The sequence below is a fragment of the Castanea sativa genome, chromosome 6 (genome assembly GCF_040712315.1).
Source record: "Castanea sativa cultivar Marrone di Chiusa Pesio chromosome 6, ASM4071231v1".
Taxonomy (NCBI): domain Eukaryota; kingdom Viridiplantae; phylum Streptophyta; class Magnoliopsida; order Fagales; family Fagaceae; genus Castanea; species Castanea sativa.
The window spans coordinates 28,256,979-28,282,459 of record NC_134018.1 but is presented as its reverse complement, the minus strand read 5'-3'; the positions used below and the strand labels follow the sequence as shown (position 1 = coordinate 28,282,459).

Below are 25,481 nucleotides of genomic sequence, written 5' to 3'. Positions count from 1 at the left end.
ATAATTGGATTTTGTTTATTTAATTTGTCTTTTTCTTCCTTTTTTATTTTTTGGCTGAATAACGACTTTATTGATCAAGCCGAACAGGGGAGAAACAATGTATAAGGAATTTGAACTTTAAACACTTCCCCATAGAAATACTAGAAAATACTATTAAAACTAAAAGTCATTGACAAAGACAGGCTTAGTTAAAGATAATAATTATCAATCCCTCGTTACTTTTTCAAATCCAACCATTTAACATAAGCTTACCCATACCACCGACACGTGTGATTTTCAATTTTCATGCAACTGAAAATAAACCTTTTGACAAGTTTTATTGTTATCAAGCAACTGAAATTCATACGTATGTATGAATGAGACCTCTGGCCGTGTTTGCTTGAGCAAATTTCATAATCTAGTGTTGCAACCCGTACTAAAAGTATAAATTAGAAAACCTTCCCCACCCACCCCCCCGCGGGTAACAACGAAGGCATAGAAGAGTAGAGACGATCTGGTAAAGTAAAATTGTCACGGCTGAAAATGAACAGTGAAACCTTACAAACATAGATATAAACTCAAGAAGCCATTTACTGATCTCCCATCATATGATCCATCAATAATGCAACTAACTGTCAAGAAGGCATCACATTGAAAATAGAAACATGTATTTTCTTATCGTAGGAGGCAACTATTCCACTCAGAAGAGTAAAAATACCTGCTTTGTATTAAATAAATAAATAAATAACAGCAAAACATCAACAAGATTGTTAGTTGTATAAGACCTAACAAAATATTCTGACAATTAACAATTATCGTTCTTAACAATATTATTCCATTGGGGAAAGACCCTCTTCTAGTCTGGTATCATCATGAACACTCCCCAACATGATAGAAGTCAGCATTAGTTTGCCTGCCTCTGGGAAATCCTTATGCTGCATCAGTATTGACTCCACTGAAGAAACCGAATCCCTAAAAACTGGAGGCTCCACATTTTCTAGTCTAAGTGGCAAAACTTCATCAAACCCTTCTCCAAAAGTTTCTGCATTGGGTCCATAACATCTACTGGAAGCCTGGAAGAGCACAGTTTCCCTCAGATTCTGCAATGTTTCCTCATCACTCCACCCTTGAGCTGTAGATTCTTGAAAGAGTTCATTCCAATCATCCTGATCAGCAGCATTCTTCCAGCACTCCTCCAAAAGATTTCTGTGGGTCTTACGAAAAGAGGAGCTGGTCCATGCAAATACATCGAAGGCACACAAGGAGAGCGTTGCATTTTGACCTTTGAGGCACAGCTTAATAAGCTCTTCTGGATGGAGGAGACACCTTTCAACATATTGCTTCTCTTTGTCAGGTGGGAGGAGTTGTATTATTTCTTCCTGTATGAGATGAAGGAAAATATATGAACTGACATTGAATGGACAAAGTCTAAAAAATGTACAGCAAAGTTTTGTTTAGTTATCATTAATAAGTAGACATGGAGGTTCACAAAGCAGACCGTAGTTTCTGTAAATGACTTCAGCAAAAAAAGGGGAGAAAACCATGTCTCAACAGATTTTGATGCCTCTAAAGAGATCTTTTTGGTTGCCCAACCTGCGACTTCACAAGACTACTTTGGAATTCAAATTTGGAGCTAGTCAAGACAAATAAATTCTTAGAACGTGCTATGTGGCACTCTTTGTCTGTCTGCATCATTTGCCACATCCTACCCACCCCCAACTTTATAAAAGCCTAGAAGACCAACCGGTGGGTGGGTTTCAGAGTAAGCTTAGAATAGTGGAAAACCCTCTTAGGAATATCATATGCTATCAGCAATATGGACTCCATAGTCAATATGAAATTTCAGCACTAAGCATAAAATGACTGCAATCAGACTAGCTTTTTTTATGTTGTTTGGAAGAAATTTGAGATGTCACTAAACATAGAATTATGTGATTTTTATTAAGGAACAAAATGGCTTGGGCAAAGAACTTAAGAACATTGCACAAAGAAAACTGGTACAATATTCCCAGCATGCTCTGATTTGCTCAACTACTCAAACAAATTTGATAGCAGTTAGAGGTCCTTGACATGAACCATGAGCTTTTCAAAAGTAAACAAACTTTGGGTGTCAAAATGGCAGCCTATTATAAAATTGGCTATAGATAATCAATATGGGGTATAAATTACAGAGTAGAGATTGAAAAAAATAGGAATTAAAAGAAGAAAAAAAAATATAGGGAAAATCCTTAGCTTCACCACCTAGAATCTGCCTCTACCTGAAAGGCTAAAACCAACAGGCTGTTTAAAATCACAACCAAGCTTAGAGAAACACCTCTCTCAATCAGAATTTTTATTCAAACCGCACCGTTTCAAACCATTCCTAGAGCGTCTTTTTCATAGGCTTAAAGGGTCTTTTTCATAGGCTTAGGCTTACAGGATCACATTAACACACATTGACATCCCATAAAATCCACAACAATATTAAAGCCAAATTCAATATTCAAAAGAAGTTAAATCTAGTTAAAATTTCAAAAATGAGATCTGGAAGATAATCTCAAATAATAAATTCTGAAATAATTTTGGTTGTTCTCCTTGTATCAAAAGACCCTTCATGGCTTCAACTAAAGATTAAACATGATCAGTTAACATTCTACAACAAACCTGCAATTTCAGAATTTTCAAATCAGCCTCAATGCGCTTTAACTTTGTCTCAGAATCAGCATCCTTACCTGGTGCTGAAGCAAAAAAAATATAATCAGAATAAAATTTCAACACATCTTTCATAGGCAGTAGAAAAAAAAATCCCAATACAAATCATCAACATGCTACTCAGCAAAACAAGAAATTACCATAATACGACCACCAAGACAGGAAAATTTTAAACAAATCAATTGTTGTATTAAAGTATAGAGTTAATTTAGTTAGTAGTGGATCCTCCTACTGATCTAACCAGAGGCTTTATTTCAGTTGATCAGTTTACTATAATGGCAGCTGTGATCTTTGATGTCTTATGGAAAGCCAGGAATGCTGTAGATTTTTGGTAATGAGCAAATAGACCCAGTTATTTAGCCATGAAGAGCCCAATTAGCTTATGAGGAGCACACGCAACAAAGGAAGAAGATAGTTGGGTTTAGGCAGCAAGTGCAGGATATTTGGGAGGGCCCACCAATGCATTGGATTAAGTTGAATGTGGATGCGGCTTGGGATAAAAGAGAAGTTTGTTTGGCAAGAAATTCTAGTGGTGCGGGTTTAAAAGCTTGGACAAAAAATCTGTCAATTCCCTCTGTTGTAGTAGCTGAAATGCTAGTTGTAAGATGTGGCTATGGAGATAGCTTTGGAGGAGAATTTCTTTCAGGTTATAATAGAAGGAGATGCAAAGGATGTCTTTGAAAGCTTGCAAACAGGGTCAAATAAGGCACATTGGGAAATAAAGCAACTCGTTGAAGACACTTTGGAGTTGGCCAAGAGACATTTTCAGTTTCAATTCAATTGGGTTAATAGAGAAAGGAACAAAGTTGTGCACTCATTGGCAATATGGGCATTTTGTGGCAAATCTCATCATGCTTTGGCTTTCCCGGACAGAGTAGTTCGTACTCTAAAGGAGGACATCTCTCTGTGTTGATCTTTTTCTTTTGTTTTGCTTGTGTTGTTCTCTGTATCTTTATTGCAGCAAAAAAAAAAAATATATATATATATATATATATATATATACACATATATTTATAAATTGTCAGTTTCTCTTCCTGCCTTTTTGGCAGACCAATGGACTACAGACAGAAACTAATTATAGGCTATCAGGATATTAATAACAGCTTTTCTGTCTTTAATAATCATGTGATGTCTCTTTTGTCTAGAGTTCTGTTTCCCAATGTACAGTCTTCAGAATCTTCTCACTAAAATATTAACAATTACATCACTGCTTACACACATCTTTTTTAAGATCCATGTAGACTCTGGCTCCGGGGAGTTAAATAAGATGAATATCCTTTTTCTCCATTTTTGGCTGGGAATGTTCAAGACTACATATGTGGATTGTATTCAACTACAAAGCAACTAACTATGGAAGTTATCCAAGATGGATGGATTGAAACTTCTCTTATTGGTGAGTGACGTACACACTCAATTGGTTTTAATCTCCCAACTTCACACTACACCCTCACTTGAGAGGGTAGGAAGTGCCATTTGAATCAAGAATCATTAGCAGAAACTGAATGCTGATTTAAGGAGCTCCTGAGATAAAGTGATATGAATAGTGCTACAGCAGCTTTGAAGCATGACATTCATGAAAATTGGCCTAAAAACAATACTAAAAGCAAGCATGAGACACCGGTGTGTGCAGGAGCATGTGAGGGAGCAGAAACAAGAATTGCAGTTTAGAAGCAGCTGTCACCTAATACAGAATACCCCAAAAATTTCTGGAGACAAATTGAGTGTATTCCTCAATTGAAAAAAGAGATAGAGCAGTACCAACTTGATAAGAGAGATAATAATGGATTTCCAGCATTACAGGTCAATAATTAAAACCACAAGCATAAGCAAAAGTGTGGCTAAAGTCACTCATAAGCCTCAGCTTTGTGGTTTAATGAACATCTCAACTCGACTTTGCAGAATTCAAAAGAAGTAGCCCATTTAGAGGGAAAATAGTGGGAGTGAACAACCAAAAAAGAAAGTATGTAATCAAGAAAAAACATGAGTGAACTGAGGTAAGAATATAGGATTTACTATAAAAGAAAGCTATAGCTTAGATCATACCTGCCCTTGCAGCTATCTTTGAGAGATTTAAAAAGCGCTTTCTGTCTGCCAATGTTGGTTCCAAATTCATACTTTCAGGGTCTGCCCCCACTTCAGCGGCTGAAATAGAGCTCTCATCATGAGAGAGAGCTAGCATATGAAGAATTTCTGAAGCTGACAAAAATTGATTTAGGAACACTTCATGAAGCCAAAGAAGCTCCTCATGCTGTCTTAAAAAGATAGATAGCTCTTCTGGGAACTCTTCCCCAAGTCTTAAAAGCTTAGAAAACTGTCTCTGCTCATACAGTTGTTTAAAGACAAAGTAACTGAATCCTCCATTAGGTCCCATGCTCTCATGCTGCATACATAATCATCTAAACAATCTTAAGAAGACACACTAGCATCAAATAAGACTAGGAAGGACTGGATTGCAGAGGACTTATGTTGTTCCATATCAATGACTGCATATGTGTATAAGCATGCAGAAGATACAAACTTCAAAATTCACAATTAAGGAATAATTCTGAAGCAGCTTGACTCTAACTTAAAAACATTCAGGCCTCCCATAATTTAAACAGTAATGATGACAATCTGCAGCAAAGCCTGCAATTTAGCACATAAAAAGGGCAGAGCAAGCAGTGGACAACCATATACATACCATAAGATTTCTAAGCAGGACTGAATCATTGAGGTCACAGCATATTCTCCACATAGCTCTGTAGCATTCGTGCCGTTTTGCAATGGACAGCAAACGTGAAGAAAGCTTCCGAAGGATTTCTTCCTTTTTCTCGTCTTCATTTAGATCCTGCAAAGATACGCATTTTAAGGATGTATAGAAAATCAGCAGCAGGGAAATGAGGAACATCTTGAACAAGATAGAATATTAACCTGATGCCTGCCTTCAACATAATCTACGACCTGCTTATAAAGGGAATCAAGGAGTGTGTCCCTCCTATTCCAATACTCATCTAATAGACCTTTGTGTCCTTCACCACGGTCAACCTTGGCTGTGACAGCACCAGCATATGCCTCAAGTAGAACTTCAGTCAGTACTTCCAGATGAGTATATAAATCAGATTTTGCAGACATATCAATTCCAGATGCTTCATTGAATAGCTGAAGTATATAGGAAGCAATGCTCCAAAGCCCATTACGTACTACGGGTTGACAATACCACGGTGTTAAGTGCTCAGGTGGTGGATACCACAAGTGATTATCATTTCTGTAGTGCATGGCCTCATGAATTATAGTAACACAAGCATTTGAGAGCTCACAAGCTCTTTGGATCTGAATCCCAAGCGGCTGCTCTATACTTATTACATAATCAAGATGTCTGTCTAGGCAATAAAATATGTCTTCAAGATCAGAAACCTTACTGTAGAACACCTCAGCATTATCCCTGTCCATCAGAAGAACAGTATTTCGTCGAGCTCTCTCCCCAACTAATTGAATAAGATCCCAAAGAGCACCTGCCATTTGAATTTCTGCACTAGAATGGGAGGAGCCAACTCCAATTGAACGGTTCTGGCTAATCACATTTTGCAGTTCTCTCAGTCGAATCATCCCAGCAAGCTTTTCACCATGTTCCAAGATAATTTGCAAGGAATATCCTGACAACAATACTACAATTTAGTATTGACATGTTTCAATTCTTTTATTTATTATTTTGTTTTAAATTTAAAATCAACAGCAAGAGTTGAGCCCCAGAAAAACCCCACTCCAAATACCTTAACATCAATGCTGACACAGCTGTGATATATAGTTGCACTAACACTAAGACTAATGAAGTCCACAGTAAGATCAATGAAACATCATCATAAAGTACAAGCTTTCAAGTTTCAACACAGATCACACATACTGTAAAAGGAATTTGAAACTGAAACACACACACACACATATAGTTGTCATATAAAATAGGAAATAGAGCATACTCTGTCTAGAACACAGCTCCTCATGGCATTTGGATAACGCAAGAAACTGGAGAAATTTTGTATGCTTCTGCTGCTTATCCATGAGTTGGGTAGACACCACAGCCATAGCCAAAATCTCAGCACCTCTGGTTGTTGTCCAGTGTTTAGCTAAGGTGTCTACAATTGATTTGCTCATCCGCGCAAAAACATTTGTTTCCCCATCCCTTTCAAATGCCCCAGAAATTTTTAGCTTTTCCAGCAAGCTATCAACCTGCCCAGATGATAGAAAATCATGGAAAAGATGACTCAGCAGAGCTTCTGATTCTTCATCTTGGCCAGTTCGACGTGCAATCCCAGTAAAACCCCCAGTTTGTCTTTCTCCAGCATCCCATGCTTCAGAACTTGCCCTTCTAGGAGCAATATCAGCCGCAAATGTGAGGTTTCTTCTTTCTTCTTGTGTAGATCCTTCATTTGAGCTCCCCTTACGTGACAAGCTTCGTTCAGGCGGTTCAACTCCACCAAGTACAACAGCCTTTTCAGGTATTGCCCATATTCCTGCTTTCTCGGTCAGTACAACCCATGCCCCTTCTTCAACATCATCCGAAGAAGGAAGAACAGAAGCATCTAAAACTTTTCCAGCATCATAAGGCAGGTCAAATTGATAGAGCTTTGTAGCATTTCGATAATAATGAGAGACTGTTGCCGTTCCATCACCAGACAGTATGATTGCTGATCCTGAAGGCTTGCCCCCTACTCGAAGTCTCATGGAGAACAAGAAATCCTCATCCTCTACTCTTGCTTTTGGGATTATTACCTGGATAGGAGCTTTTTTCTCTAGAACTCTTTCATGTGTTGGCTCTATACTCATCCCAGATTTATACTGCATGGTGAGAAGAGAATACTGTGTGTAGCTTGAACCACTAGCCCGGTCCTTACAGAAGGTGGCAACCAGAATGGTAATCACTTTTCCGTGATCATCTACCTGCACATCAAGAGGCCATATTCGCTTCTGACCAGCTAGATCCTTCTTAATCCCCAAATCACCATCTGTGCCAATAATTTCATGGGACCAGAGCTTTGAAATGTGTATTTCAGGATTCAGATTAACACTGAAACAGTGTATCTCATGATCAGTCAACAGATAAAACTGTCTATTAGATTCCTCGGGAGAAACATGTGAAAAACGCCAAGTTAGTGACCTTGGATACCCCTTGCTCTCTATAAGTTGACCACTATCACCCCCTTGAGAGGATAAGTTCAGTATATCATCATATACTTTCTTACGGTGAATGCCACTGGGACTGCAGTAAAACTGCCAAAGCTCACCATTTGAACCACATGCAAAGGCAACACAGATGTGCTGGGAATTAGGGACTGCAGAAGCAATCAAAGAGTTCAGTGTACTTGATCCAGTCAAACTACTTCCAAGCCTAATAGGTTGTTTGTGCCTGTTTGGGGTGGTCTTTCCATCAACAAGTGAAGAAGTCACTTCCAATTCATCAGAAGATGCAAAACTGGTAATAGGATCAGTTCTCCCTTCAGAATAGATGTCAGGCCAGTATATAATCACTCGAGTTTTTTGGTTACACAAAACAATACCAGCAGAGTTGCAATGTTTCAAAACTTTCTTTGTTCTCCTAGATGTGCTATCCCAATTGACTACACAAAGCAACCAACTGTTCCGGTCATTACTGCCAATGTTTCCATTTTCTGTAACATCTGAAGGAAGTTCAAGAACAATGCATTTTGTTGAAGCTGCAGGTGATAAGTAACTCCAAATGAAAAGTCTATTTCCACAGATTATCCAAGCAAGAGATGTTCCCTTTTCCATTCCACCAGATATACATGCATCATCTGCCAGAGAAATATCAAGATTTAAGAAATTTACACTCTCAAAGCATAATTGGTCTTTTTTTTTCTTTTTTTAAACAGGAATTCTACTCCGGATAAGGAAGAAAACCTTTGAATTATCAAACCCTATTATTTACCACTCATCAGATCCTCACAGGAATATAGCATTAAGGAATCTCCAAATAGTTTAATTTCATGGGTCGGTTAAACTAACCAGGAACACGCAGTTGCAGCCAACTGGCCTGTTCATCACGAACCACTTGAGGGAACTCTCCAACATATACAGGCTTGATAGCATCTGCATTATCACTTCTGTTCACTGCTGGAATTCTAGGCAAAATTAAATTATTCATTTCATTAGTAAACAGAGATCGAAACAATACATGACCCCTTACTTAGCCTCAACCATTAAAAACACACAACAATAACCACACACACAAAAAATAATAATAATAATAATAATAATAATAATAATAGATGCCTACATCATAAATTACAAAACCCAGTAGCTCTCCTAAATACCTCTCTTTGTCAACAGAGAAGAAAATCTACCCTCCAAGTTACACATACATATATATATAGTCAGGATCAAGTTACACACGACGTAACTTTAAGTAATGTCATTGGATTAAAATTTTCAAAATCCCCCCATTAGATCTTTATGTGCTCAACACGCATGCCAATTAGATGCTAGTTTTTGGTGTAGGCAAAGTTGGAACCCTATGTCTCTTATTGGAGGACAAAAGAGTTTAGCAATAGAGATAACTAGTACCCACGTATAAATAAAATCAACCATAGATTCCTTAAACTAAAATTGAACACAAGAAAACCATTTTCCTAGAATAGAGGAAGTAGTAGTTGTTGAGGGAACCTGGCGAAGACGGAAAGGCGAGGAGCCCAAGGAGCAGGGGTGCCGGTGGAGGGGCGATCCGGAACGGAATTGTCGATAAGGGGTCGGCGGTGAGGAGTGATCGGAGATTCGATTTTAGGGAGCAGAGTCTTCTGCACTACATTTCGCTCTCTTTTCGAGCTCAAATTGCCTCTCTTTGTTCCCGGAGAGAACATTTGAGAGAGAGAGAGAGAGAGAGCGGGGTTTAGGGTTTATGGATTTTTGAAATTTGAGAGAGAGTGATGGAGTGGTAGAAAGAAGTCATTTTAGTGAGAAGATACCAGAAAATGTGGTGCGGTGTGGTGTGGTGTGGTCCGCCTCCGCCAAGCCAATGACTTCAAACTTTTATCACTTTTTCTCCCCCACATTTTGGATTAATTCTCAATTTAATCACAAAATTGATTTAGTTACAAATATCGTCTCTAAAAAAAAAATTATTTTTAAAATAGTCTCTGTTGTCAAATCAATAACGGAAACTTTCTACGTGACAAATAGAGTACCTTGCTTACTGACGTAGCGCTGATATGGCCATTAAAATATTATTAAAAATAATTATTTGGCATTTTTAAATAACACATTAGCATTTTAATTTTTTAAACAAAGCCACGGCAGAAAATTTATAAAAAAAACCTTAAATCTAATTTAATTAAAATTATTTTTAAAAAAACAAAAATAATTACCCTTTTAATTCTTTTTCTTTTTCTTTTTCTTTTAATCTCATCTCTAAACTCTCTCTATTTCTAATTCTCTCTTTCTCTCTTCACCCTCGACGAAATGTCTCTCAAACCCAAACTCTCTCTAATCTCAGTGATGAGGTCGCTACCGTCGAACTCGTTTAAGACTCAGTGAGGTCGCTGCTGTCGTCAAAGAAAGAAAACCCATCACGAAAGTTCGCTGATTCAGTAACTCACCATAGTCGCTGATTCGGTATGGCTTCATTGTACGAAACCCCAATCACCGGTTCGGTATTGGAGCCCAAATCAGTGGTTGTGAAGCCGAGATGACCCCAAACTCTCTAATCTCATAATCTCATCTCCGCTCAAATCCATACACCCAATATTGACCAATGGCTAGCAGATCAAGAGGCTGATCTTCGAGGTTTTGATCATGGAGACCAAGGGGTCTTGATGTCGTGAAAACAATGGGAAAAATTTGGAGTCTAGCATGTGGGTGTTGTGAACACGGATCTGTGGTTGGATCCGTTGATGGTTTTCATTTGGGTTGTGATCTGGGTTTCGTTTGTGTTTGATCTCTATTTGTGATTTGAGTCTGTGTTTGTGTTTGATCTATGTTTCTTTTTCTTCTTCTTTTTCTTTTGAGTTGTTATCAGGGTCGGTGTTTGATCTCTATTTGTGATCTAGGTCTGTGTTTGTGTTTGATCTCTGTTTTTTTTTATCGTTTGTGTTATTGTGATCTGGGTTTGAGTTATTGGTTGTTGGGTTTGTGTTCTTGTAATCTGGGTTTGAGTTCTTTGTTGCTAGGTTTGATTGGGACACAAATAACAAGTCGTAATGTTCTTATGAAAATTAATAATGATAAGTAATAATTTTTTTAATTAAATTATATTTAAGGCTTTTTTAAAAATTTATTTTCTTATTTATATATTTTCTGACGTGGCTTTGTTTAAAAAAATTAAAATGCTAATGCGGTATTTAAAAATGCCAAACAATTAGTTTTAATAATATTTTAATTTGATGAGGCAAAACGGCGGGTCGGGTCAGGTTCGAGTCGGGTCATTCGGGTTTGCGGGTCAATCGGATCACGGGTCAAAACGGGTCATTTTTAAACAAGTCAATCAGGTCGCAGGTCGGGTTGACCCGTATTTTTCAAACAAGTTTTTTTTTTTTTTTTTTAAATAGATGCAATCTGTCAATTGTTTATGAGTTCCTCAATTGTGATTAGATTCTCACTGGTAGTACTATTACCACTTACCAATTACCACTAAACATTTGATACCCAAATTTGGTGCAACTCTTGTTCTAGCTTTCTAGAAGCTAATCTTGGTATAATCTTCAATCTGTTTAAAGTAGGAAGAGAAAATGAAAGTGGCAAGTAAAGAATGACAAACTATAATGGAGTACATAACATATTAAGTAAAAAAGAATAAGTAAATATTTTATAAGAATAACACCTCAATCTCAATCTACTCAACGTTGGTAGGCGTGGCAAAATGGGTGAGTCGGGTCGGGTTTGAGTCGGGTCAATCGGGTCATAGGTCAAAACAGGTCATTTTTAAACGGGTCAATTGGGTTGGGTCAGAAAATTCTGACCCCTTTAATGGCCGCGTCAGCAAGCAAGGCACTCCATCTGCCACATAGGAGGATTCTGTTAGTGGGTTGATGGCAGGGACCATTTTAAAAATGATTTTCTTTTTTTAGGGACGACATTTGTAATGAATCAATTTTGGGACCAAAATGGGAATTGATCCAAAATGTAAGGACCAAAAGTGCATTTTCGCCTAAAAATTAATTATGTTGAATGGAATTAGGAGGATAGAAAATGATGGGAGGGTGGAAAAGTGAGAGGATAGAAAAAATTTAATTTCCCTCCTTTTTGTTTAGTTAAGAGTGGAAAACTAAAGGGATGTGAGTTAAAAAATGACGTCCAATTAAAAAAATGACCAAAAAAATGCAATTACCCAAATTCATTGAAAAATAAAAATCACGTCTAAACAAAAAAAATCACAAAAGAAAGCAAAAAAAAAAAAAAAAAAGGAGAAAAAGAGCAACATTGGACAAAGCCTACGCCCAGGAAAAAAAATGCAACATCCAAGAAAAAAGGAAAAAAAAAAAGTAATGTATTGGACTAAGCTCATGTGCAAATGTAAATGGGCATTTTTGTCATAAATCTATCAAACTCCCCCCCTCCCCCCAACTCAGTTTTCTCCCCATTTTGGAGAGAAAACATTTTGATGGGTTCGGAGAGAAAACGCATGGACCTTACCATCAATTTCCTCTCTCTCTCTCTCTCTCTCTCTCTCAACCAAACACTCTCCAAAAAAATTTATCTCTTTTTTTTTTTTCCATCCTCCCTAAAATCCACTCTACCAAACACACCATTAATAAATAAAAAATATAAAATGCAATTTTAGTACATTTAATTATTTGGAAAAATTACATTTTACACTTACCCCTAAACTATGAGAAGCACGCTTAACCTTCCTCAATTATTATCCTAAACTAGCATGTAACTCCAAGCAAACGATTGGATATATTTAAAATTAAGCAAAATTTTATTATAAAAATATAATTAGTTAGTAAATTTTTTTTTTTAAAGCATGTAACACATGCATTCATACATACACATAGATACATTTAAAATTAAACACAATTTTAATCATAAAATATATATATATATATATATAAATATATATATATATATATATACATAATTAGTCAAATTAAAATTTTAAAGTAAACGTAATTAGTCACATATTAAAATTCTTACCTAAATTTAATACTACTTATGATTATTTTTTTCTAATTTTTAATAAGATAGAACGTGTGATGATTTTTATTTTATTTATTTTTTGAAAAACATGTGATGATTTTTATCGAGTATATGTAATTGTTTTTTTTTTAATTTTATAGTTTATTAATATTAAATTCTTAGTATTTTGCACTCATTAATTCACTTGACACAAAGATTAAAAAAATTTAAGTAGACACATGTCACAAGCTTAAGTAGATAATTTTGGTGTAGTTCCCACATAAATTTAGACACATGGCGCAAAATTGGATTATAATTTCAAACTCTAATTCAATTTTCTCTAAGATTTACCTATTAATATATATATATATATATATATTTATATATAGATATATAGATGACTTATAAATTTGAATTTGTTTTTAGTTATATGATTATGTTTTTTACGGTTTATTATATTGGACTTCTCTTTTTCTACACTAAATTAACTAATTTGGCACAAAAATTTAAAAATTTAGATTAGATAGAACACGTAGCGCAAAATTAAACTCTAATTGAAATTCAATTTTTACACTAAATTAACTCACTTGGCACAAAAATCTAAAGTTTATATTAGATGAGACACATGGCGTAAAATTATATTTTAATTGAATTCCAATTTGAAATTTAATTGAATTTTCTCTCTGCTTTACCTATTATTATATATAAAAATCAATTCACTTGAAACAAAGATTAAAAAATTTAAGTAGACACATGGCACAAGCTTTAGTAGATAATTATGATGTAGTTCTCACATAAATTTATATACATGACGCAAAATTGGATTATAATTTCAAATTTTAATTCAATTTTCTTTAAGGTTTACCTATATATATTGATGATGCGAAGAAAATTAGTAGACTGGATGCTTCGGATTTAAAAGGACTACTGGCTGTCTTGATGGCCTGAAAAAGAAAGGACAATGATCAAAGGTGACCGGGGTCGCTGACCAAGAACCCTCCGATGCCAAAGTTAGTTTTTCTCTCTTAAAATTTGGAGTTCCAACTTTTCAAGAAATGTAAAAAACGTACCTTTGTCTGGTTGGAATGGACGTTTATATAGTGCACCCTAGAAACAGTTATTAAACTTGTAACCTCCCCTATATTTGAGGAGATTTGAGGGTTCAAAGATAACTTCCACAACTGTTTAGGAGTTACATTTTTCTCATATAACTGTCATTGAAAGTTATACGTGTGATAAGGAGTTGTAGTACCGAATCAGGAATTTTCCTAAGTGTCAAGGGTTCGTCTAGGGGGTCTTCCTCACCTGCTTCAGAGAAGGGTCGTTCCTCTATGGACGACGTTCTCACGGACGAGGTTGATGGCTCCCCTGGACGAGACAAAATGGTTTTGTCAAACTTGACCATGTGAAGCTCATCCAAGCATCTTCCCGCATGGACGAGCTCTTTACGGACGAGGTTTTTACAACCTTTGCTTTCCCAGCCTTGTCTTGGACGACCTCCATGGACGATATTGGAGTTGTATTTTACCATACCCCATCATATATAAATATAAATGACTTATAAATTTGAATTTTTTTTAGTTATATGATTATGTCTTTTATGGTTTATTATATTGGACTCCTTATTTTCTACACTAAATTAATTTAATACAAAAATTTAAAAATTTAGATTAGATAGGACACGTGGCGCAAAATTAAATTCTAATTGAAATTCAATTTTTACACTAAACTAGCTTGTAACCCCATGCATATGCATAAATATACTTAAAAGGTACATATTAAGATGCATAGTATAATTCTTATATATATAATTTAAATATTATTGATAATCATTCTTATATATATATTTTTTAACTCTTTAAAAAATTTTGTAAAAATGTTATTATGTAGACAATGTAAATTGTTCATTTTTTAAATATTTTTTATGTTTATTAATTCTAAACTCTTTAGTTTTTGTACACAATAACTTACTTGAATGAATATTTATGATATGGTCCCACATTTGATTTCAAAATTAAGAAATAAAACACTCTCTAAAAATAAATAATTTAGGACACATGACTCGAAATCAGACTTCAATTGTAGAATCTAATTGGATTTTCTCTAAATTTTACCTATTAATATATATATATATATATATGACTTATAAATTTAAATTGTTTTTAGTTATACAAAAAAATGCTCATAAATATAAAATCATTCAAACTCTCTCTTCCTCTAATTTTATATATAGTTTTAGATATATGATTATGTTTTTTATGATTTATTTATATTAGACTTCTGGTTTTCTACACTAAATTAACTCATTTGACCAAAAAAAAAAAAAAACTAGATGGGACATATATAAACTCTAATTGAATTCCAATTTGAAATCTAATTAGATTTGTCATAGTTTTACCTATATATATATGACTTATAAACTTGTTTTGTTTTTAGTTCTATAAAAAAAGCTCATAAATATAAAATCATTCAAAAATTAAGTTTTTAATAGTTTACTTATATTGGACTCCTCGTTTTTTACACTAAATTAACTCATTTGGCACAAAAATTAAAAAACTTAAATTAAATGGGACACATGTTGCAAAATTAAACTCTAATTGAAATCCAATTTTTACATTGAATTAACTCACTTGGCACAAAAATTTAAAAATTTAGATTAGATTAGACATGTGGTGCAAAATTAGACTTTAATTGAATTCTAATTTGAAATCTAATTGAATTTTCTCTTAGTTTTACCTATTATTATATATAGAGAGTATGAGAATACATGCTTAAGCCCTCCTTAATTATTACCCATATAACACAGTAACACCTGCAAACCTCTCTCTCTCTCTCTCTCTCTCTCTTTCTCTTAGATTACATAGCTACAGAGCTCTCTCTTCGATCTTCACTCTCCTTCCTCTTTGGTCTCAAAACAATTTGGCATGAAAATGATCTCTCTCCTCGGTAAGATCCATCGTTCTCTCTCTCTCTCTCTACTAGGCAAGATGAAATTCTTTCTCTCAATTGAGTTCAATGGTTTGTTTTTTCTTTTTTTTGCACTAAGCCAGTTGGGTTGGTGGTAGGTGTGGGTCTGGGTTTTGATTTAGGTTTGGGTGTGGCTGTGGATTTTGTTGTGGTTGGGTATACCAGTAGGGGAAAATGGGGGTGGGTGGTTGTGGTATAGCTGTACCTCTATAGGTTCAGATTTGGATCAGTTTGTGGTGGTGATGGAGGTGGGACTATGGTGGTATGGGTTTAGATTTGGTGATGGTAGTATGGTTTTTGAACTCATTTGCATTTGGTGGTCACATGGTGTCTATGGATTTGGTCGTGTTGGGGATATGAAGGTGATGGTGTCTGGTGGGAGTTGTGGCTGCCCATGGGTGTGGCCGTTTCTTTCTATCCTTTTGTGTGTGGTTACATCGTGGTTGTGGTGCTGTGGGTTCATATATTGTGGTGGACTTGGTGGTGATAGGAGTGGGTTTGGATTAGTTGTGGTGGTGTATCTAGTGATAGAGGTGGATGTAGATGGATTTGGTTTTGCTTTTACCGTTGGTGTGTGTGTGGTGTGGTTGTTGTGTTGAATTTTTAATTTTATTATTTATTTTTTATACCAACTGAAACATTCATTAACTAAAAGGAACTTTACAGAAAATAAGCCTTAGAGCATCCACATCAGTGGATGTAAAACTTTGTAAAATGTAAAAACCAACCAATTTTACACATTTTTCCCTAAAAATTCTCCACACTAGTCTTTCTAAAACTATGTATATTTACACATTTGCTACAGTAATCGTGCATATATACACGGTTACTGTAGATGTGTATCTTATTATTTTATTAATTTCAAGTTCGCACCTTTTTTTCTCTCTCTTCTTCGTGCACAACGAACTCAGTGACTTCTCCTCTCTTCATCTTCTTTTTCCTCAGATGCACACAAACACACCCACACACAAACACATCCACACAGACAAATCAACACAAAGATACACAAATACACCCACACACAAACAAACCCACACGGACAAACCAACGGAGAGACAAATCGGTGCTTGATTGGAACGATCGGTGCTTGATCGGTGCTTGTGGGTCTTGCTTGATCGATGCTTGACCGAGAAGGAGTGGAGATTGGGTCTTGTTTGAGGAGTGAGGGGTTTGAGATGGCGGTGAAGCTGTGTCTATGGAGATCTGACCGAGAGGGTGTGGATTAGACCGAAAGGGAGAGTTGATCTGTGTTCAGAAATGGGTATAGAGATAGGTAGAGAGAGAGAGCAACAAATCAGAAAAAATGGGTAGAGAGAGAGAGAGCGCGCGTATGGGTAGTTGAGAGAAATAATAAAAAAATTGATAAAATTGATTATTTAAATAAAATAGATTGTAGAATAGATGGATTGATGTGGAGGATTTTGAGCAGTGGATATGTAAAATAGAAAAAGTAGATTTTTAGTGTAAAATAGACAGGAAATTATAGCCGAACTGATGCGAATGCTCTTATATTGGGCTCGGGTCCATGTAGCAAAATTGATCTGAACAATTAGCAGCTCTAGTAGCTAGATTAAGTACATGAGATATAACAAGTCTAGAAACAAAAAAGACATATATAATTAGACTTTACTGCTACAATTGATATAAGTCTAATAGGAGAGCTTAGTCCTGCTAAGAGGGATTGCTGGTCTAGTTATAGGTCTGCACTAGTTTCTTGTTGTTGCACAATACTAGGATTCTGCAAAAACCTAGATCTTTGGCTTTGAGAATAAATTCCACCAATGCTTCCTAAGTTGCCATGTAGATAGACTGCCTACCACTATTGGCTCCACCTTTGAAAATAGTACTCACATCCAAAGTATTGGCTTCAAAAGCGAAACCATATCTCCCAGCCTTTCTGTTTTTGCTTGCTGCCACCTTAATGAGAATTTGCCAGCTTTGGTGGGGGATGCTTTTGGTTTGCTTTGGATATGATTTGATTTTTTGCATTTGGCTTTGATTGAAAGCTTCTTGATACCTACAAGTAAGAGATTGAGAAATGAGAATAACTTCAATAGGGTTAGGAATTTGTCCTTGATGCAAAACCATATTCTTATGATTCCAAATTGACCAAAAGGTGGTGAAATGAGCTTGTAAGTAATTCATTCTATGCTCCATTGCTCTGCTTAAGATTATGCATTGACTCAGCCATTATTCTGCAGAATTACACTGAAGCTCAAAAGTTCTTAGTCCCAGGATTGAGCCATGCCAAATAGCTCTTGCACAGGGGCAATTCAAGAATAGATGTATTATTGTTTCTTCCTCTTCATCACACATCAAGCATCTATTAGTAACCTGGATACCTATTCTACTCAGATTTTCAAAAGTGGGTAAGCTATTGTGTAGGAGTTTCAATATGAATAGGAGTATTTTCAAGGGTAATTTAACTTTCCAAAAGAAAATCCAAACAAATGAGGCTAAGGTAGAAGTATTTTTTGGTGTTGTACATGAATGGCTCTGGTTTTGGTGGATTAAGTTGTAAGCCTTGTTAACTTTGTATTCACCAAAAGTGGTGTGTTTCCGAACTAGCTTGTCAACATTGCCCTGAGTTTTAGGTATTGGAATATGCAGAATGTCCTTAGTAATGGATGAATGGTAAAGTTTCCTAACACGGTCACAATTCCTTGATTTTTATTATTATCAAAAAGATCAACCACTGTGCCATTGGTGAGTTTGTGTTCCCTAAGGGTTTGGTTTGGGTAATGAAACCAATCAGGATGAGAGAGGGGGATTTGATGACCATTTCCAATCAACCAACGACCTTGATGAAGGGGAGCAAATTGGGTTTCTGTGATGTTTTTCCAGATCCATGAATGATGAGGTTTAGGTTTGTACTCTCTTAAGGAAGTTCTAGGGAAATATTTGGTTTTGAATGTCCTGGCCATCAGAGAGTTGAGAATTGTTCTTGATTCTCCAATATTGTTTTGACACCATTGCTCGGTTGATGTAGCTGAATTTTTTGATCCCAAGGCCTTCAATTCTCTTTGGTTTACAGAGTTTTTCCCAATTCAACAAGTATAACTTCCTAGTTCCAAGATCATGCACCCACAAAAATGCTCTTATTATGGCATCCTACTTGTTGCTCACATATTCAGGAACTCTGAAGCAACTTAAGGTATACAAAGGCATAGACTGAAGAACAGATGATATTAGTGTTGCTCTACATGCTTGAGACAAGAGTTTGGCTTTGCATCCTTTTTGTTTAGCTTGGACTCTATCTACTAGATCCTGAAAGTCAAGCACTTTCCTACCTAAAAGTTTGAAGTTAATGCCTAGGTACCTACTAGGATTCTGAACAAGGTTGACCTGTATGGAGCTTGCTATGTTTTCTTGTTCATTTTGAGGAATGTTAGGAGAGCAATACAAGTTTGATTTAGTGAGTTTGTGCATTGACCAAAAATAGAGCAGTTCACAAAATTATCTTCCTTAAGTTGGTAAGGGAGGACTTGTCATTTTGGAAGAAGAAAAGGGAGTCATCTGCAAAAAAGAGGTGAGTGAAAGAGACACCCTATTTACCAATGGAAATACCCTTAATTTGTCTTCTGTTTTTAGCTTGAGTGAGTACAATTGAAAGAGTGTTGGCACAAAGAAGAAATAGGCAGGAGAAATGGGATCACCTTGTTTAATACCCCTAGTTGGGTGGATGGCTTATGTGGGGCTGCCATTAATAAGCAAGGTATACTTGACAGTAGTGACATATTCCATGATCCAATTCACCCTTTACTGAAATTCATGGCTAGCATGACAACTTTGAGGAGGTTCCAATTAACTTTATCATATGCTTTGCACGTATCAATTTTCAAAGCTCCAAACCCTTTTTTCCTTCATTTTTTCTATTTTAGGGTATTGATGATTTCATGAGCAAGAAGAATATTGTCAGTGATACTCCTACCTTGGATAAAAGCATTTTGGAATGGTGAGATAAGTTTATGCATGAGAGGTTTTAACCTATTCACTAGGATTTTGGAGATGATTTTGTATGTGACATTGCATAGATTAATTGGCCTAAAGTGGGTTACCTCCTCAGGGTTACTAACCTTGGGTATAAAAGTAAGGAAAGTTTGGTTTAGGAATTTGAGAAGAGAGCCAAAATGAAAGAAGGCCTGGACAGAGTTAAGGATGTCTTGCTTCACAATGTCCCAGTATTCATGGTAGAAGAAAACAAGTATCCCATCAGGTCCAAGAGCTTTATGAGGACCCAATTGGAAGACTGCCCTTTCAATTTTATCATCTGTTACAAGCATGTCAAGGGTAGCTTGTTGATGTTGGTCAATTTTAGGGATAGGAAGTGTTTTTAGTTCCTTTGTCAAAGAGTGAAAGGAACTTGTTCCTATTTCAAAAAACTGGTTCTTAAAGTGATTGACTATGGTGCTTTCAATAACCTCAGAGTCCTTAGCGATAGTTCCTTTATCTGTTTTGAGGTGTAAGATTTTGCTTCTAGCTCTTCTTTGCTTCACCAGTGTTTGAAAATATTTAGTGTTTCTATCACCTTGAATAATCTAATCTCTTCTAGCTTTTTAAGCCCACATGATTTCTTCCATAATCATCAAACTTTTAATCTTTTCTCTAAGGTCTCTTTCTTTTCTAACATCAGCTAAGGTTTGAATGGTGTTTTGGATTTCTTGGAGTTTTTTGATGTTTTTCCTTGATGTCTTTCTCTACCTTCCCAAAAACAGTTTTATTCCATTCAATGGCTTTCTTTCTAACATAGCCTAGCTTATGTTGACGTTTGAATGCTCTAGACCCTTGTGTATGGCCAAGCATTTTGAATCATTGCCTTACAATCACTATGTATCATCCACATCCTTTCAAATCTAAAGGGCCTTCTTCTAAAGGGTTGCTGCATTTCAAAATCCAACAAGAAAGACCCATGATCTGATCTTAGGATAGGGTGATTACAAAGTACATAATGAGGATATGTATTTATCCACTCCATAGAAGCAAAGGCTCTGTCTAGTCTCTCCCTAACAAAATTTTCATCCTCTCTTCTATTCATCCAGGTAAACTTTTGGCCTTTAGCCTCAAGTTCACACAATTCCAGCTCATTAAGGCTATTTAGAAATAAATCAGCTCCTGCAATGTTCCTATTGTTAAAAGAAAATTTGTCCTCATGTGACAAAACTTGGTTAAAATCTCCAATGCATAGCCGGATTGATTTAACTATATGCTTCAATTGTTTCAGTTCCAACCAAAAATCTTTCCTTTTTGTATGATCAGGTTGGCCATAAATAAAAATTATGGAAAGAGGGGTACCTTTGTGGTCAAGAAGATCAGCATGAATTAAGTGCTTTGAGCTATACTGGATGCTGAGATTCAGATTTGGTTGGTTGCCAACCAAGGAGTAGTCCACCACTAAGTCCCCCTCTTGGATATTCCCATCCCTTGCAAAATCCACATTTCTCCAAAACCTCTATGCCCTTATTCTGTACAAGCTTTATCTCCATTAGAAATAAGATGTCTAGTTTACCTTTTTTTGCTATTGTAGAATTGTAGAGGGGTTGTCCAGCTCTCTACAGTTCCAGCTCAAGATCCTTATCGCTGATTGGGAAGCTGTTGAAGGCCAGCTTCTGGAAGCCCTAAGTTAGTTTTAGCATGGAAGAAAGGGGTACAAGTATCTGTTGATATTTCTGGAGCTATCAAAGTTCTCACCTATAAAACTTCTTCATCAAACAGAGCACATCATAACCTTTTGTTTAATGTTTTTGCCAAACCTCCTAATTTCCTTTTTGATTCGTTTCTTGGAGCTCACTTTGATGGTTTCAAATTCTGTTGTTGAGTCTCATGCTTCACTACAGTTGAGGTATGTGTTCTGTGGAGATGAGAGTATAGAGCTTATAGGTGATGGGGGTTTTGGTCCTAGGTTGAGAAGGTCAAAAGGGCTTAAAATCACCTACTATGGGCTCAACAATTATGGGCTACCCCTCAAGAGTTGGGATTGCATGTGGGTTTTGCTGGTGGTTTCAGTAACAAGGGTCAGGTCATAGTAGTTATTGTTGGTTCATGGATCAACTCTATTATGGCCTCATTGGTTTTTGGATTAATTAAGGTTGGCCCATGACTTGAACCCCCTAGTTCAAATCTGAATCTCCCGCGATTGACCCTTTGAACTAAAGACTCAATGAAAGAGTCAGGGGATTCCAAAATGCATCCTTTTGCCCAACCTTGTTCTTGCATGGCTTCTGGTCTCTCTTCATTCAGCTTATCTAAGTTAAACATAACTGCAGTGGTATCACTTTTAGTGTTAGAGTCCTCAATTTGGGGATGGTGGCTTAGTCCATTTGTTATATATGGACCAATTCCTTCTATCCAAGTCCACTTGAGGTTTGATTCACTAGGTCGTAACCAAGGAGGTCTCATAGAAAAACTTGCATTGTTTGAGCTAAAATTAGGCCAGTTCAATGGGGGGTTGTGATTTTAGTTCTCCTTCTTCAGTATTGGGAATGGTTGAGTTGAAAGAGTTTGTAAGGGTGGGTGGGACTGTCAAAGCTCTGGTCAAGCTGTTTGTGTTTGCAGCTCCTTGTTGATTATAAGAGGGCCTTGGCTTATAGTTTGGGTGTTTGTGGTGGGGTTGTTCAGATTGAGGAGATTGATTGCTAAGTGAAGTGTGGAGCCACTAGTATGAGATTGTTGGTTAACAACTGATGGGTGAGTGAGTGTGGGTTCAGTAAAATTGTAATGGGGCTGAAAATTGGAGGTTGGGGTTGGGTATTGGGATCAGGGTAAGCAGAATTAGGATGGGTTGGAGCTGCATGATCAGTTGGGTGGTTGAAAATTCCATATCTATCTAAGTAGTCCATCTTCTTCTGCAGTTATGGAAGGCTCGAAGGTCATTGGTGAATTGAGGTTGCAATGCATCAAATCTGTATTGTTCTTGCTGGAGGTCTTGAATTTTAAGTCTCTAGCGGTATAGCATGATCTCAATATCCTTCATGTAGTGAGTGCATTGTCCATGGGTGTGACCAATACGACCGCATTTGGTACATAACTTATGAACCCTTTCATATCTACACCTAATCCACACTCTCGAACCATCATCTAGCCTCAACATGAACCCAGCAATCCACAGATCTATTCTGACCTTCACATGCATGAATCTAATGTTCCTTGGTATTTTATCCTCCCAATCAACCCTCTCCAATAATCCCAGCATGTGACCCATTTTTTCAGTTAACTTAGGGTATTGGTATTCCAAGGGTAATCCATGGAACTGAACCCAAATGGATATGTAATTCAACTGAAGATGACTCAAAATCAAGTTCGGCCTCCACCTTTCTAAAACTAAAAGGGCATCAGCAATAGCCCAAGGGCCTTCATTGCATATATGTAGGAGGTCCTCTTCAAACTTAAAATGAAAGACATAGAAGTAAGATTCTCTAGCCACTAATGAAACTATCCCTCTAATTCTCCATGCATTATCAATGATGTGTTATAAGTGACTTACCCAGAATTTTCTATAGTCCAGGATAAAACCTATTGCACAGAGATTCTAGAAGTTGCGTTGGATTGAAATTTCCTCAGGGTCAGGGTAAACTATGGGACCATGTCTTGCAAAGGGTGTTTCACTGTCTTCACTAGAGAGCAAATCAGACTCCTGTTCTTTGGCAAACAGATTAGCACTAAAGTCTGAGTCACTATTGTCCGTCCAACCATATTCTCTGGCTTGAATGTTATTCTGCATGGTTAGGAGGCGAAAGGAGTTGCATGCACCAGTAGGAGTGCAGTGCTACTCTTAAAAAGCAGATTTTGTGGACCATAAGAGTCACGAGTAGAAAAACAAGCAGTGTTTGGGGGAAGAAGAAAAGAAAAGTTTGAGGAAGGGTGAGAAGAGAAAGGGACAAAAGAAAGGGAAAGGGTATTGTGAGAGACTGCGAAAATTGGGTGCTCTCAAAAAAGAGATTTGTATGCTTTGAAGGCACTTCTCTTTTTAGTAAGTGGTGCAAAGTCGTCATTTATTTTTTTATACAAAAAAATAAGAAAAAACTAAATACAACTTTACATGACTAAAATGTTTCATTGTCATTAATTGAATAAAAAAGGTAAAAACTTGATAAATTGAGTAATTACAAGGCTTTGGATCCTAGTTACAAACTGCCAAAGATACATAGTTTTTTGTCCTAGTTACAATTTACCCAAAAATAAAAGAAAGATAAAACCTAGGTCTACCTATCCAAAAGAAACTAAATTTGGAGGTTAGATTACGGAATGGGAAGGTGTTAGACACTCATTCCGCCCAGACAGAGTTTGGTTTTCTAGACTCTTATGACCAATGTACCCTTTATACATTATATGAATGATATGTTGCATACATGAGACACTTAACCAAATTAAGTCACATAAATCTTTTTATGAATGTGTCCTCTTCTTTTTTAATTTCAGATCTGTTTTTGTGAATTAAAAAATTGATTTTATTCATAAAAAAGAAACCAGGCATGTTTTGTGTAATAATTTTTAAAAAAAAAGTTTTGTAAAGAAAAATTAGATTTGTTTTGGAACAAAGGTAAAATTTGGTTTTAGGTTTTTATGTAAAATAAATAAATCAGATCTTTTTTTTTATGTGAAATAAAATAAGAAAAAGATTTTTTAGAAGATGACTACACTTATGAAATAAACCTACGCTATATGCATCAAACATAAAAAAATAAAAAAAATTTACAACCTAACTTTCAATCCTTTCTTTTAAATTACAAAATCTGCTATGTTTTAAATAAATAAAAAATCAGATTTGTATTTAAGGAAGATACAGATCAGTTTTTATGTTTAAAATATTTAGATTTGCGTCTAAGGAAGATACAGATCAGTTTTTGTATTTAAAAAAATTCAGATCTGCATCTAAGGAAGATACAGATCAGTTTTTATGTTTAAAAGAAATTTAGATTTGCATCTAAGGAAAATACAGATCAATTTTTGTGTTTAAAAAATCCAGATTTGCATCTAAGGAAGATACAGATCAATTTTTGTGTTTAAAAAATTCAGATCTATATTTAATGAAAATACAGATCTTTTTTTAGCTTTGAAAAAGATTTGTTAATGAGTAGATTGTTGAAACTCAAAAAGTAAATCACAATAACAAAAGCATTAAGAACATATTTCAACAAAAATATTAACAACACATGGCATTAACATTAGAAATTAAAACTAAAAGAATACATCCACTCACCATCAAGTAAAAAAAATAGAAAAAAGAAAAAAGAAAGACTACCTCTTGCATGGACGTGCTCTTCTCATTGAGGGAATATTTTAGAGTTCAAAAAAATTTATTCAATTATCTTTGAAACCTAAAATATCTTGCTTACAAAAAAATAATTCTTAAGGCTAAAGCCTCTAGAATGTCTTTAACATAAGAGAGAAAATAATAGAAGAGAAAAGTTAGAAAGAGGGGAAATCAGAGAGCGTGAAAAGTGTGCTGAATTTTGAGAGGCATCCCCTATTTATAGAGATTGGAATGCTGAAAAAAATAAGCAAAAAACGTATGGGGGAAAATCCTAAAAAAAAGGAGATTTGGATAAGAGTAAGATGATTTTTCAGATCAGTACAAGCTTCAATATTTTGATCATATCATTTTAATCAAAATTTGGATTAAACTGAAAGTTTGATGGCTGAAGGGAAATTCGATTCTCTACAACTTTTCTAGAAATAGCGCAGTCCGAATTTTGAGTTTTACTATGGAAAAAGTCCCTTGGAACGTGAATCTGAAATTTGCCACT

General features: G+C 35.8%; 1 protein-coding gene and 1 long non-coding RNA gene across 2 annotated transcripts; both read right to left on the bottom strand.

Annotated features, from left to right (window-relative positions):
- Positions 1–649: 649 nt before the first annotated feature.
- Positions 650–9,646, bottom strand: LOC142639286 (nuclear pore complex protein NUP133). The gene is made up of 8 exons (XM_075813481.1): positions 9,325–9,646; positions 8,668–8,783; positions 6,624–8,456; positions 5,581–6,302; positions 5,351–5,497; positions 4,714–5,050; positions 2,623–2,696; positions 650–1,358 (listed from the first exon to the last, which is right to left on the bottom strand). The coding sequence occupies exons 1-8, from the start codon at positions 9,516–9,518 to the stop codon at positions 810–812; spliced, it is 3,972 nt and encodes a 1,323-aa protein (XP_075669596.1). The 5' UTR covers positions 9,519–9,646; the 3' UTR covers positions 650–809.
- Positions 9,647–17,218: 7,572 nt separating this feature from the next.
- LOC142638006 (uncharacterized) lies at positions 17,219–21,530 on the bottom strand. The gene is made up of 2 exons (XR_012844955.1): positions 21,031–21,530; positions 17,219–17,755 (listed from the first exon to the last, which is right to left on the bottom strand). It is a non-coding gene; the product is annotated as an uncharacterized LOC142638006 (long non-coding RNA).
- Between the last annotated feature and the right edge of the window lie 3,951 nt (positions 21,531–25,481).

Coding starts and splice junctions, on each gene's coding strand:
- LOC142639286 (XM_075813481.1), bottom strand. CDS start 9,518: ATGTTCTCTCCGGGAACAAAGAGAGGCAATTTGAGCTCGAAAAGAGAG. Junction 5,498..5,580: donor ATGTTGAAGGCAGGCATCAG/GTTAATATTCTA, acceptor GTATCTTTGCAG/GATCTAAATGAAGACGAGAA. Junction 1,359..2,622: donor TGAAAATTCTGAAATTGCAG/GTTTGTTGTAGA, acceptor CATCTCATACAG/GAAGAAATAATACAACTCCT.